Source organism: Onychostoma macrolepis, chromosome 01 (genome assembly GCF_012432095.1).
Source record: "Onychostoma macrolepis isolate SWU-2019 chromosome 01, ASM1243209v1, whole genome shotgun sequence".
NCBI lineage: Eukaryota > Metazoa > Chordata > Actinopteri > Cypriniformes > Cyprinidae > Onychostoma > Onychostoma macrolepis.
In genome coordinates, this window is record NC_081155.1 from 21,781,477 (window position 1) to 21,791,730 (window position 10,254).

At 36.2% G+C, this 10,254-nt stretch overlaps 1 protein-coding gene across 1 annotated transcript; it reads left to right on the forward strand.

Annotated features, from left to right (window-relative positions):
- Nucleotides 1-2,360: 2,360 nt before the first annotated feature.
- Nucleotides 2,361-4,325, forward strand: hand2 (heart and neural crest derivatives expressed 2). Its single transcript, XM_058774371.1, has 3 exons — nucleotides 2,361-2,602; nucleotides 2,745-3,401; nucleotides 3,674-4,325. The coding sequence occupies exons 2-3, from the start codon at nucleotides 2,874-2,876 to the stop codon at nucleotides 3,770-3,772; spliced, it is 627 nt and encodes a 208-aa protein (XP_058630354.1). The 5' UTR covers nucleotides 2,361-2,602; nucleotides 2,745-2,873; the 3' UTR covers nucleotides 3,773-4,325.
- The last annotated feature ends 5,929 nt before the right edge of the window (nucleotides 4,326-10,254 follow it).

Sequence of the window (10,254 nt, forward strand, 5' to 3'; positions counted from 1 at the left end):
CTTTGTTAAAAACATTAACAAAGCCCTGTGAATTATGTAGTTTCAGTTAAATAGAATTACAACCATGCAGATTTTTATTGTCATTTGTTTTTATTATTATTATTATTTTATTTTCTCTCCATTCATCGTTTGCCTCAGTCCTGTTAATGCCAATACATATTCATACATTCTGATCATAGAAAGCTGATTAGTTTTGATTCATGCAACGATTATTAAATACCTCTCTTATGCTCAAATATTTGGTTCTGCATAACTTTATTTATTTTTACAAAATTCAGTTTGAAAGGAGATCAGAAGGAGGAGGAGGGGTCTATACCAGGAGTCTGACCAAGTGACCTGCAGGCTGATTATATGTCATTAACTGGAGACTCGGCCTATTTAAATTACTCGAGAACTTCCATTCAGACAGATGAATTACGCCTGAACCCCACACACAACACTTAAACACGAATAAATCATGAACCTTCTTTTGTGAAATTTGTGAAATTTTACACACACACACACACACACACACCACTCCCTCTTTCTCTCCTTCTTTTGCCTCTCCCCTCATTGCTCTCTCTCTCACTCACACACTGACACACAGACAGGAATAGCTATGCCCATAGATATTCACACATTGTTTAACATCGCTGTTATATTTGACACCTGGAGCAATACACTGTGAACTGTCAAAATTAAAAGACTCAAATGTCAGCTCAAAGTCCTCCGAAAGGGCTCGCAATCAGCACTGATACTCTCATGGTAAAAAAAAAAAAAGAAAAAAGAAAAAAGTGAATTACAACCAACGCTGCTCAGAATTAGCATGTCTTTTGGATTCAGTTCAAATTTTCTGCACTTTTCTACACTACGCTCAAAATATGTGTTCAAACATAGATGTAGTGAAAAATAAACGGCCAATTGAGGATTAACAGATCCAGGAAACATAATTCTTGTAAAGTGTTTCGTACACAAACATACGATATAAACATATATTACAGTCAAAATCACTGTCCTGCTCTTGATGATGTCTAAAAGGGGCATCAATATTTATTTTTTTTTATTTTTTTTAACTACGCGCTTATTTGAACTTAACGATGAAACAGCATCGTTGTTTACTTATCAAATATAATAAAAATCCCATTAAACTGTCGATGGCGTGATCGTTTCAGTCAAAATTTCAAATGCAGTCTAAAAGTCTAATGCTTTTACGATATTAGCCTATCTTATACATTTTACGTTACATTTATGTTTTACATTATTATAATCTTTTTTTATATATATATATGTTTTTATGTGTTTATAAGGCGTTTCTATTGGTTCATTAAAAACACCAAGTTATATATAGGCCTAATACGGAAAGGAAAATAGATCCATTTATCTTACTACTACCAAATTAAAAACATTTTTGTTTCATGCACTGAATGTGTATGTAGATTAAACATTTACACATAAACACTAGATTTCTGCATTTTTGCCTTTTTTGTTATTTTTATAAAATCACACTCTGCATATAATTATTAAACTCGTTTTTGACAAGCGAAAAGTATAGATGTAGCCTATTAAAAGCGCTATCTATCTATCTATCTATCTATCTATCTATATATCTATCTATCTAGTGCACTTAATAAAAGTTTAAATAATTAGGCCTAAAAAACTTTCCAGCCGACTATAGCTAGTTCAAATTATTATATAGATCTATACATCGTTCTTATTATAACATATACAAATGCACAGCACAATGAATAAAGTTTTAACATGTTTTAAATGTCAAATCTTGATCTGTACTTATATTCTTTGTTTTGTTTCCCCCCCTCAAGAAGCAGTGATACTTAAAAAATATAAACAATAAAATAAAAAAATAAAATAAAATAAAATCAATCTCATCCAGGTTTCTAGTTTGAATACGATCCATCTCTATTTGGTTTGTTAAAAAGGCATCTTATACCAATGTTTATACTCTCAGCTTATCTGAAAAGGAAAAAGCTATTTTAGTTAGCCAGTTTCATTGCTGCATTAAAGTCTTTAAATTAAATGTACGAATTTATTGTGGCACACACGCATAGTATACATTTAAAATGAACAAAAAATATAAATGCCACTGGCACACACACGCACGCAAGCGCGCGCACACACACACATACACGCACAAAATATGAAATAAACATGGAATGGCAGCATACGTTACCAGTCCCTTTTGCATGTATTTCACATTTATTTTATACATGTTGTGTATATATAGGCTATAAGTGGGCTATCTTTGCAAGGGTTCGTGCAATTTGGGAGCGTAAACACCCTAACGATGCAGTTCATGTCCCTCCTCCTCTGCAACGTTATTGGCTGAGAACAGTTTTGACGACATATATGAACCCAAGCAGCTCAAAAGATGTAGCTGACATGGAGATCAAACGGCGGAATTCGCCTGCTTCCACAGAGTGAATCAGGCTGCGAATTGCGTGCACAACATCGACTGGGATTGGAAATTTTTCCATCCAACGCTCCACCTCATTGATTCCATAACGGGTTTGAAATTCAGAAAAAGGCGCTGAACACCGCTAAAACATTAATAACTATTAGCAATGGGACTTTCTCATGATGGATATTTGCAGTGGAGAATATAAGTGTAAGTAAATGATTTTTCACTAATAACTCAAGTGCAGTTACAGCTGAAGCCTGTTTTGTTCGTCTGTTAATGATCTGCTAGAAATTCAGCGGTATCTTTGTTATGGACAAATAAGCAGGACTGCATTTTTACTCTCTGCTAGAAAGCAACAAATGAATACTTTTTATGGGGAGACAACCAGTGTGTAAATCGTCAAGTCAAAGTACGCACAATCTGAGAGCCAAAGCGTACTCCGTCTGTGGTTCGCCTTAGGGTACACAAGCCTGTCGCCATGAGTTTAGTTGGAGGGTTTCCCCACCACCCGGTGATGCATCATGACGGCTATTCCTTCGCTGCCGCAGCTGCTGCCAGTCGCTGTCATGAAGAACCCCCCTATTTTCATGGGTGGCTTATCAGCCATCCGGAGATGTCTCCTCCAGACTACAGTATGGCACCCTCCTACAGCCCCGAATACTCGGCGGGAGCCCCCGGGCTCGACCACTCGCACTACGGAGGAGTACCGGGGGCCGGCGCCGTTGGAATGGGACCCCGACCAGTGAAACGTAGACCCACGGCAAACCGAAAGGAGAGGCGCAGGACTCAGAGCATCAACAGCGCCTTTGCAGAACTCAGGGAATGCATTCCCAACGTGCCCGCGGATACGAAGCTGTCCAAAATCAAAACCCTTCGTTTGGCTACCAGTTACATTGCTTACCTTATGGACATTCTGGACAAAGACGAACAGAACGGGGAAGCAGAGGCCTTCAAAGCGGAATTCAAAAAGACAGACGCCAAAGAAGAAAGGCGAAAGAAAGAAATGGTAAGGTCTTAAACAAAGTGAATAGATCTTCATAAACGTCAAAAAATAAAAAATAAAGTATTGTCATACATAACCTAATGGAAGCTTTTATATCAAAGTATTCCGTGGAAAACTTTGTTTTGTGAACGCTGCTGTGCCTGTATCTTTGTTGTAGCCTATAAGTTAATTTATTACATTTGCTGTCTTTACCGTGACCAGTACGTTGATCAAATTTGGTAGTGTGTAATAGCTATGCAAATAATCTCTTTTGTGTGTGTGTGTTTTTTTAACAGAACGACGTTTTGAAAAATTCAGGGAGCAGCAATGACAAGAAAACTAAAGGGAGAACTGGTTGGCCGCAGCATGTGTGGGCATTGGAACTGAAACAATGAGACTAATGCAAAAGACACGAAATGAGGCCCTCTGAACTCATTTTTAGTTGTTCTCTCACTTTATTTAATGGAATATTTATGTGCAATTTCCCGCTACGGACAGTGGATATTTGAGGAAAAACCATTCCATTTTAGAAGGAGGATACTCTCTTGGTAAGAGATTGTGTGTTGCTGTCTGATATTGGTTTATTATTGTTTGTTTTCTCGTCCCATTGTGAATCAAAATGAGATATCTGCCACTAAGGAGTACACGTGAAGTTCTGTCTCATTCTGTCTCTCTATCACTTTCAATATCTATCTCTGTCTCTCTCTTCTTTAATTATGAGGAAGGTTAGTCGATGTTATGATATAGTACATGTTTTATTTGAAAATGTCATGAAGTGTTATAATGTTATTTTGTGGTCGTACAATGCTGGTGTCTGAAACAACTGTCGAGTCCATCCAGTGCACTTCCGTCCAGAGACACAAAATTTAAATAATATTGGAGATGTAAACAATGTAATTAATTCAATAAACCACTGTGTTTTTAACAACCTTAAACCTTTTGTTGTATTGAAATGTAATTTAACATAAAGATGCCACTTGGTAAATTGCACACTAAATAATTATTCACAGAAGATAAGTGCTGTTCGTAAGCAGAACATAGACTACAGTATAGAAATTAATGATATGTTTCAGGGACTAGAGAGACTGTTGAATATATTTTCAATTATACTTACATAGACGTGACAGCCAAATCAAACAGCACTCACGCGATGCATACCCAGCAGCTCCTCGAGCACAAACAGAATGATTCAAGCAGCCCAAACTGTGTCCTGCTTTGAGACATATTGGCTTTTAAAAAGTAATCTAAAGTTTTGAAGACAAATGTTTACATTTGACAAAACTTCTGTAAGGGTCAGCAACGTGGCTGTTGTGAACAATTGGTCAATTTATGCTTGCAACACTAAATAGACTACCAAAATAGACTACTAAAAAATAGTTACAATTAATTACAAATAAACTGTTAATGCTAGCAGTAGCTATCGGCCTTGCGTACAGGTAGGCTAATTATTTTTTACAAATAGGCCTACCATTCAGACTGCTTCGGGTAACAACGTTATCTATAGTTTCAATAACTACAATTAAATAATAATAACTGATAAATATAACTATATGTCAAAATAAAAATTTGCATTTATCTTCATTTGAAATACATTTGTCAGTGTGCATGACGAAATTTGCACATTAATGAATTACAGCATTAAAGTAACATTGTTGAACAGGTGATACGTTTCTGCAGCAGGTGCCAAAAAAGATAAGATGATAGGCTAATTAAAATTCATTAAAATGATGATTTGCTTCCATGACTGTATAGGGTATTTTATACAATGGTCATATAGGCTAACACAGAAAAAAATATCACAATAGTAAAAATCCAGAATACCATCTAAGTCTCGAAGAAGGCTATTCATGTAATGTTAATTAGGGTATCCTTGACAATATTTTTAAATAAACAACTAGCATTATTCTAACATTGAAACTGCACAGGCTAGGTCATAATACAATTATACGCTGTTTAATCGCTAACTGCAAAACGTTTAATTCCATAACTGCTAAAATAAATGATTGAGTAGACTCACTGGAGCCTGTGGAAAATGCCCAAATGACGTTAACAACAAAATACGGAGGAGGGCCAGACTTTGCTGGAGCGACCAAGGCCTACACGGATGTGCAAATGATTGATAACGTGCCGATCAAAATGTGCAGCTGAAACTTCCCACTGGTGTGGAGGGGGGTTAGCACCACAATTCATACAACCGAATTTTGGCAATGGCCTAAACAACAGAAGCAGTACCCGCTGGAATTCTGGAATAATAATAATGGAATGGAATTCTGGAATAATAATAATGGAATGGAATTATGGAATAGGAATAATACAGTGACGTTATAGATATACGTTATAAATTCTTCGTTTTACGATTTTTAAAATGATGCATTCGATGCATATTTAGAAAGACCAGCCCTTTTCTTTTTCTAACATATTTCTTGACTGTTATTAGCTTTTTTGTGGGCTAACGTGCTACTTGCTAAGTGCTCTTCTTTCGGAGCAGGTCTCATAGTTTTCGTCTAAGGTTCTTAAGGCATGCAATTAAACTGACATCTCCGCCAGAGCAAATCTGCTTAGATAGGAAGACACACAGACAATTTAAGACCCATCCAGTTGCATTAAATTACCGCTTACGTTACACTGTATTGTCTGATACCACAGGTCCTATGCGCTAATAATTGTAGATAATTTGTTGAGAGTGTCAAGATGGCGTCTCAGATAAAATTAAGCGTCTGTACTCCCTTGATTAAGAATACAGATAATACTTTGACCTCATTGTGACCTGCTGCCGCTGCTGTAACAGGTATGACTCTCCAAATGGAAGAGAACACATATCTTACATTGGACACCATGATTCCTGAAGGCCCAAAGTAGTAAAGAGCCCTTATTTCCTCTGGCACTAAAGCAAACGGAGTCGTCTTATCCCGGAATATACAATTTCTTATAGCTCTTTTATCTCGCACTTCACATCAACTCATGTCGCATATGATTTAATATCTTTAATTCTTAGCTACTAATTCTGACCAGCACAAAAAAAAAAAAAAAAAAAAAAAGTATATATTTTTTAGTATATCTAGTCTTCCTTATATCATCTTGCCTCGCCAATGGCACAAGCCACTTCCTAACATTATAACAAATTCACTAGGTCTCTTTTGTGTAATTGTCCAAAACTCGATCTTAAAGTTCTCCAACTTACAAGGTCGTATTATATTTTAAAGCATGGACCAAACAGCATCTTTTTCTTGGTATTACAGACATCTGTAAACCATTAGCTCATAAGACCCTCCTCCATTTTTTTTTCTGTCTGCAGCAGTGGCTAGTAGACATGTTGACGTCAGAACAGAGCCATCCTGTGCCTATATGGTAAACGTAATCACGTACAAGGCCTGTGATCCTACCTCAACCTAAATCCAAGCATCAAAACCGTTCCGCAGAAATCACTTATAGGCTATATAGCCTAAAACAAGTTAAGCTTCGGAAAAATTCTGTTGTATAGCCTAAGTGACACGATCTCAGATAAAACATTTAGATTAAAAACAATCGCGCGCAAAAAAAAAAAAAAGAAAAAAGAAAAGAAAGAAAACCTAGACCTGAATGTCGGAGTCTTTATCTAATTTTAAATTCAGAACAGATATGCAGGCCTTTTTAAGCAATGTCGTGTGTTCTTAAAGTTGGTAAAGTTCTACTGCGCTTGATATGGTTTTCCGTACACTAACGCTAGGCTATATTTTAATATAGCTAGATCTGTATCACCTCAGTGTAATTAGATGTAAATTATTATTTTTTACAATTATTTTTTTTTTACAATGGCCTCATTGTGTCACAATATAATAGATTACAATCTAACTTAACGCGAGTTAAATGATTTTGGCTGCGTTTCGCCGACATTTGCAGCCATTTTGATCTAGCCTAAGTTTTGCAACAAAACAAGTCTGACATGGACTGAAATAGAGAATTAAACACCCTATTTTCAATAAGAAGAGTAATTAAAGCGTAGCCTAAATACACTATTCCAAGTGATTTCGAATAAAATAGGCTATACAAAAAAATGAAGTTACGAAATCCTCTTTGTTCCTAAATTTAAGATTTGCACGCCACTTTTTGATCTTACCTTTTTGTAATCTTAATTGATATTTTATTATTATATCTAATATTTATATTGTTGTCATCATTTAACTATTATCCAGAGATTCTATGGCTACACAAGGAATCTCCTTCATTGTAGATAAATGGATTCTGAGTCACTGACCCAAAAACGTTTCCCGTTTATATTGGAATCATTGACAGGACAGAAAAATCGATATGCTACACTTCTCAAATACTGCGGCGCCACTGTATGAGGTTATAAATTACCAGCTGATTTCCTAATAATTAAACAACCAGACAATGTGCCATTTTGAGAGAGTGTAGCCTACTGTGTTTTGCTGAATGTTGCGCGGAAGATCAGGCCAGTGCCCGTGGTGCTGTCAGTTGTGACAGTTCCCAGATGGAGGCCGCTACTGTATGCGAGATTGAGTTTCTCACAGAAACAACTCCCTCTTCTTCCAAACCGTCCTCCAAAAGTTCTTCAGGCACTCTTGCGCCCAGACTTCTCAAACAACGGTAACGCGGAAAGAATGAGCTGAATGAGTTTTGAAGGAATAAAGACGCTTCGCTCCATCAGGCTATGCTTGACGAGAAGACATGGCTATATACATCTGCATGACAAGCTAGTGGCAGGATCACTGTACGTGTACTACGGTAAACTGGTTTTACCTCCTGGAAAGTGATTTGTTTGCTTATAACAACTGGCACAAAACTAGCCTACTGAAAAGCTACTAAGAGCTTGCTTTCTTCATCTCTTTAATCAAAGCCGTGGTAATATCTAAAAATCAGCCTTTTGAAATAACTATCATTGCTGTGCTGCTTTTGTCGTTGCTGTTTTGAATCGTAGCCTATCACTTGTACTGTTTGTATTGTGGTGCACAACGTTCTGAAAATGATTCGAAAATCGTTTATTTGTAGCTACATTTACGAACCCCTTTTTTTCTTAAAAAAAGTAAGGAAAAAAATAAGAAAAACTTGGCGATGACAATGCTTCTACAAAGATGGCTCTTCGACATTGATTATGATTTTAAATGTTGTAATTACAACGTTGTGTGCAATTAGGCTACTCGATTGCACAGTAGTCTACTCTTGGCATTTGGCATATTTTTATGCTGTATTAGACTCTTTGCACAAAAAAAAAAAATATATATATATATATATATATATATATGTTTGTAATTGGATTGTGAATGTTAGGCTATATTTTGACACCAGAATATTTTACGCAACAAAATATAACGTATATATAGTGTTATAGTTAGGCTAGCCTACATGTAGCCTAATAAAAAAACATTAAAAAATCAAATTAGCTAAAAAAAAAAAAAAAATTCCAAGCGAATTTACTTTACGTGTGCTGAACAGCTGGCCTCACGGCTCAGCACAACGACTCCTTCACAGACATTTCAAAAAAAGCTTATACTGCATAAAAACCGTCACGTATTGAGCCTGTGAGAGGAGAGGAAGACCTCCCAAGTGGTCAGGGCATGCGTGTCATTTCAAGCGAGTTCTCTAACACTCCATTTATCCCTGCGAGCATGAGGCGACTGCTCTGTTTTGTCGGCGATAAACATTTAAAACCTTTAAACGAGAGCATAAATCCAGATGGGGGGAACATCACATGAAAACGGCTGCATTTTTAAAAACCGACTTGTCAAAAATAACGAAACTGAGCGCTTTGAGTAGATATCTTAAAAGGCGACAAAATAGGCTAATCGTTTATAACGTTCCCTTTTTAAAATGTTAAAATTGAGCAAGCCTGAAATATTCAAATACATTTGGGTGCAATTTTTCTGGAACTCACGGCCAATAACAAAGGAATAGCGCCCGGTAGAAATGCTGAATGTCAAAAGGTCACACTTTACATACACAAAGTCGCTATAAGTGTAATTGTAATATGCTAAATAACATGCTACTTAGATAACTTAACGTAGTTATTGTTGTGAAGATGTAGCCTAATTGCATATGCTACTATTTGAATAGGCCTACAATAATATAAAATAACAGGGATACTGTAATCACAAATGCTACTTTTAAAAGTGCATTTGCAGCTTATGGACATCGTGGTTGTGAATTTCATATAGCGCCCAAAGGTGAAGATTTTATATGTTCACCGTATCACTTCTTACTTTATATGTTCATCTTCTCTTATGTTCAATGTTGGTTGTGTGAGGAGATGGCGATCAAATCATTAACGGTAGGCCTCATATTACCATCTATTAAGCCTAATAGTAATGTTTTTTCAACTAAGCGTCCAGGATTGACACTGCCTGACCCTCACCAAATACTAGCTTTTTTTTTTTTTTTTTTTTTTTATCCCTTTCATTTAAATGGAACCCATAGGAGTGGTGGTGCAATACATCTTCAGTGAATAATAAACAGACTTCGTTAATCACAGACACAAATTATTCACAGTGTTAACCTTTTAAACTGATCAATTAAACAAAACGAATACAGGTCTATTTGGACCAATGACATATAGTAGCTAGCTGGAATAGACTGTCCTCGCTCAATAGCCAACTCAAGCTTATAACTTCACTGCTCGTAGGACTAGGCTATTTCGTGAAGATGCAAGTCAAACTAAGATAATAAAAATAAAAATCAAAGTGAAATTAGTGCTGAAAATAAATGGTGAGATTTTTTACGAGGGCGGTTGTGATTTAATTGTGATTGTATAGGCTATATAAAAATGTGAATGAAGCAAATGAGATATTACAAAATATGACCTTGAACTTGGCATTTTTTCGCTTTGTTAAAACCACCCGTTCTCTTAACATGTGGCCTGTTGGCGTTTAAATTAAATCGATGC

What these genes read in the sequence shown, in the direction of transcription:
- hand2 (XM_058774371.1), top strand. Translation starts at nt 2,874, where the DNA reads ATGAGTTTAGTTGGAGGGTTTCCCCACCACCCGGTGATGCATCATGAC. An exon ending in AAAGGCGAAAGAAAGAAATG is followed by an intron (nt 3,402 to 3,673) that starts GTAAGGTCTTAA and finishes TTTTTTTAACAG; the next exon opens with AACGACGTTTTGAAAAATTC.